This window comes from Chiroxiphia lanceolata, chromosome 9 (assembly GCF_009829145.1).
Source record: "Chiroxiphia lanceolata isolate bChiLan1 chromosome 9, bChiLan1.pri, whole genome shotgun sequence".
NCBI lineage: Eukaryota > Metazoa > Chordata > Aves > Passeriformes > Pipridae > Chiroxiphia > Chiroxiphia lanceolata.
This window is the reverse complement of record NC_045645.1, coordinates 23196633-23202870: the sequence shown is the minus strand read 5'-3', so window position 1 is coordinate 23202870 and position 6238 is coordinate 23196633. Positions and strand designations below refer to the sequence as shown.

Here is a 6238-nt window from a genome sequence, read left to right as displayed (position 1 = left end):
ATGCATCAGTGTTTCAAAATTACAGAGCAGTTGCTGTCAGTCCTTGTGTGTTACAGGACCAGTAACAGACAATTGTGAGTTACTTCTGGTGCACTTGATGTCATTTCAGTTTTCCTCCACTGCTGGAGTCTGAAATTTATTTGTTAGTGGTTTTTTGCTTCATTGGTAAATAAAGATGTATAAGAAACATTCAGTGATATATTTTTGTATACTTCAAAATTGTTTAAGGGTAGTTGTAGTAGGAAGTCGTTTGTGAGAGAGGAAGTATGTATGCTGGGAAATAACTGTTCTTTTAATTTCCAAGACATAATTTCATGACAAGTTCACTAACTCACTCTACTGCAGGCTTTAAAAACTCAAACTCTGTGCTTTTTACTTTGTATGTGAATTAAAGCATGTTGTGGAATTGGAGTGAAATAGTTAAGGAAACACACTGTATTCCATTGAAACAGTTCTTGTGACTTTTTATTGCAGACTAGGTAACACATTTTCATAGGTAGGTCTGGCTTTGCTTGAGCATTCTCTTGTGAGAATGAAGCAATTATTAACTGCTAGAACTTCCCTCACTGGAACTGTGACTGTGGGTACCAAACTGCTTGGTCTGTGTTAAGGTATTGTCGGGGAAGATGGACATCTTGGAGCTGTTGATAGAAGTGTGTCAGGAGGAAAAATGCATTCATTTAAGCACAGATAGAAATAGTCTTTTTTTCACAGCTCTAGATTTTTCTCTTTACTGAGTGAACTGTTGCCAGATCAAACTTCTCTGCTCAATAGTCATCTGACCCTGCTCGTTCTAGAGCTTCATTATCCCTTCTCCAGCTCTGAGCATAAAGATTACTGTTCCTCAGTCTGGTCTCCAGTCCAGTTAGGCTTGTATTATGTTTCTGATAATCACGAGGAAAGAAAGCATGTGAACATAAGATTGCCTGTAGGATGACCATAAAAGAATTGCCTCCCTGGTCACTGAAGGAAAGTGCATACTGTCTCATTCATATGGTACTTGGGATGGTTTTTGAAAGATCTAAATCCCACTAGAATGGAGTATCTGTGAAGGGCAGTATTATTCTGAATAACTGAACTTTGTGGTATATTATTCATGAGTTATTAGAACTTCTGCTTCATAAGATGTTGTTGTTAATTTTTATTACCTTGCTTGTCTTCCAGTAGATTTTGAAGAGAACTAAGTATTTTGTTCAGAAAGGTTGTCTTGCACTCATTTTAGAGACTGTAAGTGTCTCCAGCTGTCTTTGTGTTTGCTTTAGCAAATCTTCTGAGGCTAATGAGCAATTAGAAATCCATTAGGCTTGGAGAAATATCAGGTCACATTAGATGCTACTCTTCACATCTAGCTGAGCAGCAATTCTGCTGAGTTGAGTGGGAAAATGGACACACCTGACTGCTTGTTTATACTGCTTTATTGGCTGTTAAATGTGAGGACTCAAGTCCTAGCTATAGATCCTTTCAGCAGAGTGTCCTTAAATCTGTGGTGCATATTATAGGCAGTGTACAGGGAATGCCTGTGAAACAGTGTGTGAATCACACTAAAAGCAGGCTATCTGGCTTGCCTGCTGGAGGGTAGCCATGTTTCTGGAATCCTGCTTGCCTCCTTGAGACTCGGTTAGAAAAGCCTTTGGTATGAAACAAAAGATCTTCCTAATATTTTGAAGTGAACACTTATAAGAATTTTGTATTTTTTTTTAAATATTCAACTAGAATACTGTCTTCTCCCCAAAGACATGGAAAATAGAAAGTTATTCACAGTGCACATGCAGACTTTTCTGGGATAACTTCTATGACAGGTCTTGGACAAGATCCTGTACCATATACGTTTTTTTAAAAAAACTGTAGACTTCAGTCTGTGCAGCCGTTTCAATTTTCTTTTTTCCCCCCACAGTGCCCATTTGAAATATTTCATCAGAATAATCTGATAAATTACTAGTGTGTGTGGAAAAACACTGAATAAAAATGGATTCTAAGGAGAACCACTGAAACCTTTCTGGACCATGATGCTACTTCAATATGTCAATGTAAAAAAACTGCTGGGAAACCTCTTTCCAGCTATCCTTTCTCCTGTTAAAACTGGTACTCTTGGTCTTCTGAGAGCTGCAATCCAGTCTGAGACCTCTGTGGTTTTTCGTAATTGTAGCTTTAGGATTTCTGAATTAAGATAGAATGGATTTTTTAAATTTTGGAAGAATGAAGAGGAAGGGAGGCGTTAACAGCAGATTTGATGTCATTCCTAATATGAACGTGACTTGATTACAACATCCTTACAATGCTGATAAATATACTCAAATCCATGAGTTGCTCACTTGGCAACTTGGCTGTGGAGGTATTTTTTTGGTTTTTATCCAGAAATAGAATGTAGTTCTATCAATGAATATAGAATAGAATCTAAATAATTCTGACTGGGTTTTTTGTACAAGTAGGACATCAAGGATGTTCAAAGAATAATCAAATTTTCCATAGTAGACTGTCTGCCAAATTTCTTGTACTGGTTCTACGTAGGTAAGTGTAACTGTAGGGTTTTTTAAACCTTAAGTATGTTCTTCCCAGTTTGTGACAGATGGCAGAGCAAGAATGTGATTTTGGACGATCCTGTACAGGCAGGCTTAATTCTTTAGAAAGCTTGACCAGTTGTGGCTTAATTCTTTAGAAAGCTTGACCAATTGTGGCATACAGACTGGAGATTCTGTAGCAGCTCCAGGTGTTTCATACACAAGCAGATGCTTTCTTGGGTACTTCATGCCAAAACAGAGGTTTTAAATCCATAATGCTTTTTCACATAATGTGGAATTACATTCATTTTATGGAATGGGATAAAAATTTCTTTAATTTTCAGTGGGATACATCATTTCATATGAAAATGTATCACATTTGGGTAATCTGGATGACTGGGCATGTACATGCTTTGGGCAGTTTCAGTTCTGGCATTTGTGAAAATGGAAAGGACTTGCAGTAAGAATCATTCCCTAGAGGGATGTTCTCACTTTTGTATTATTATCTATTCAGGCTTCTCTAGACAACTTCACTAGGGTTCAAAGGATTACATTTCACCTGAGCTACCATTGTATGCAGCTTCACACAGGTAGTACCTTCCCAGTTTTTTGCAAGTCTGGGAGGGCTGCCTGTGTGAGATGACAGGGATTTTCCTCCAGCTGGGCTCTTCTTTCAGTGGATGTGTCTCAGATCTCAACCTCTGCGGAGTGACTGGGTTATGTCATTCAACCTGATCTGTGTAAACCCAAAGAACTAACGCCCAGGTCCTGGAGGCTAAAATGGGACCTAAACTAGCCTGTTCTAATACAAATGGATGACAGGCTGAGATTGAAAAATATTTCAAAGACTGAATTCTTGACACGCAGAGCCTTGGTGGCAGCTTTAGGTCTTAATGTATTTTCTACTACAAATTATCCATTGTCTCTCTATGGGCATCAGATAATCTGATGTAGATCAGAAGCTTAGTCACTGACATGCTGTCACCTTGATAAATTCGCTTAGAAGCATCTAAGCAAAACATATGATGAAATCTGACATTTGTTCATATTGGTTAAATAGCAGACAGGTGTCGTAATTCTGTTAGGCTGACAAAGTTCAACTATCATACTCAACAGGCCACAAGCCTGACAATCCCTGAAATTAAGAGTTTCTAGGCACCACATTTCTACATTTGGTCACTTACCCACTGTCATTTTGTTTCCAAAATCTGAATAAAATATACCACTCAGTTTTCAAAATGGTTAGTGGAAACAACATGTGTATAAAATTGTCTCTTAATTTTGTGATGAATTACATATCAAAGTTGTGTTTCCTCCCTGGTGTCTTGTCCCACTGTATTGCAGAAGCTGTCTTTTCGGCTGGGTGCAGCATTTGGAACATAAGTCAATGGATCAGGTCGGATCAAGTATCTACAAAAAGAAATTATAACTGTTATTAAAACAATGTGGTGCAAGCAAGGATAAGTGCATAGAGTTGTAATGTTGAAAAGATCTGACGAAGACTTAGAGACTTATTTGAAGGTGCTTAGTCTAATTCCTGTTGGGTAACTTGGGACACTCAGTAGCATCACTCACTTTAGGAGCTAATAACAATGCTTTTTCACATGTTGGCTACCCAGACATTATGTGTATGTACCAGGCACAGTGAAAACTTACTTGAACTGACAGCTTCTTTGCTAAGAACTGCATGTGTTAATGCAATGCCTTTATTCATTAGACCTTAAAGAAGGGACAAGCAGTCCACAGAGTTGTTTCTAAAAGAAAACAGTGGATAGTTCTTGTCATTGTGCTCAATTATTAAAAGCCAGATGTTGATAATCTTGGTGTAGGCTGACATTCTGGAGCTGGATTCTTTCTCTAACAGCTTTTCCTCCTTGTGAGCAAGCAATGAGGTGGGTCAGCAGTGATGTGGAGGCCCCTGCACAGCTGGGCTCTCTGGTTTCTTGCCCACGGAGCAGATGGGGCATGTTAGTAGAGCAAACCAAAGACAGAAATGGCTCAGGACCTTAACACAGCTGTCACGTAGTTCTTCGATAAGAAACAATGCTTAGATAACTAAAATTTGACAGTTCAGATTTGTGTTCATTTTTTTCTCATGTAGCCTGCAAAAATTCCTGGAAAGCAAGTAAAAACATTTCCTGTGTTAAGGTCATACCATTTGTATTTAAATTATCTTAAGCATGAATATCACATGATATTCAGGGGAAGACTTCTATTCGCTTTAATGATTTTTGAATCTATGTAATAAAATCCCACTTGAAAATACTGATTTTAAGGGGTTGATCTTTCTATTAAGACTGGGTAGCTAAATTACAAGCAAAAGTTTAAGGAGAATAAATATTAATTTTTAATATGTACATATATAGTATAATTAGATGGCTATTTAAATAGAAGTTTCCTTTTTTTTTTTATTTTGCAGATGTATAGGAACGTTTGGAGTTCTTTTCCAGCAGAAAGATAATAAAAGGAATTCAGGCAGAAAGTGCAAACCAGAAATTTTGCAGGTCTTGTGACTTTATTTTTTTATGTGGATGCTTTAACTTACACTATATCATTCAGCTCTAATCTTGTATCTGGAGAAGGATTGATCAGGATGTAAGAAAGGGTGTTCTGATGATCATTCATTTCATCTAGAGAACAGAAAAAAATGTACCAAATGAATTATATTTACAAATGAATTGTGAAAAGTAGTATTTCTGACAAACTAATTTGATAAAAGATCTTCTTTGGTTCAGAAAGCTGTCAAAAAGTGTCTAGTTGTCAGAGTGATTTCAAATAAGTTTAGCAACTTCTTTTCAACTGTACTTGAGTTGGAATTGACATGTTATCATTTGAGTTATCAGCTCAAAAAATATCTTGTTTTCTTTCTGAATGTTTTAAAAATCTTCTTTTGCTTTTTTCAGTCATAACATTTCTGAATGTAACCCACCTTTAAGGTGATTTACCAGCCTGCCCTGCAGCATAGGTAAGTTTGTGGGAAGTAGCAACTTCCATCCTCGGCTGGCATTGAGTTCAAGTGATCGAGGTTAAGTGCAGGTGTATGGCGCTCTCATCCATTTCCAGATTTGGTCAACATAAACCTCTTTTCCCTTTTTCCATATATCTAGCAAGCATTTCTCTTTTACCACCTGTGCCAAGGGCTTGAAATGTGAAGGCTGTATAAATGGAAATTGGTATGCCTTCCTTGCATTTTTCATTATTCTTCTACTGATGTCTTGAAAATGAAGGCTGACTTTTTTTTTAAGGTTTTTGCTGTTCTATAGATGGTACATAATCATCCTAAATCTGAATAATGAAATGAATGTTTATTTTCAGCTTTTAACTAGGATTTGACAGCAAAAGCAGTAGTACAACAAAGTTTTCTTGTTATTACTGTAAATATGAATCAAATTTACAAAACTTCTCTGTGCTTGATCAAATGTTATTGTGGCCTGTGAAACTCCTGGAAAATATTGAGTCCTGCAGAGAGTTGTATAGAATATACAAAGAAAGAAGGAATAGTAATTATCCACTTGGACTGTGGAAAAAAAGATACTGTATTTACATATTTAATATGTAGATATTAAACAAAACTACAGCCATATATTCTGTAGCAGCCTTCTCTTGCAGTTAAGTTTGTATTGGTAGTAACAATAATGACTACTGTTGGGTTGCACATTGCTATTGATATCAAAATTGGTTATTGCCATTGGTCATTAATGTTTTGAACGTGCATTAAGAATGTTTATTGTTAAACAGAC

The 6238-nt window shown here is 36.8% G+C and overlaps 1 protein-coding gene across 8 annotated transcripts in view; it reads right to left on the bottom strand.

The window, feature by feature from the left end:
• Positions 1-441: 441 nt before the first annotated feature.
• The window catches only part of KCNT2 (potassium sodium-activated channel subfamily T member 2), a 120338-nt gene continuing 114541 nt past the window's right edge, over positions 442-6238 (bottom strand). For 7 of the 8 annotated variants that reach the window (XM_032696526.1, XM_032696531.1, XM_032696528.1 and 4 more), the window contains 2 exons: positions 5044-5128; positions 2345-3908 (listed from right to left, as the gene is read on the bottom strand). In XM_032696526.1, coding sequence (XP_032552417.1) covers positions 3797-3908; positions 5044-5128 — 197 coding nt within the window. In that variant the 3' untranslated portion in view covers positions 2345-3796. Of the gene's footprint in view, positions 885-2344; positions 3909-5043; positions 5129-6238 lie in introns of those variants that run through there. The other variant, XR_004358567.1, reaches the window with a different exon arrangement.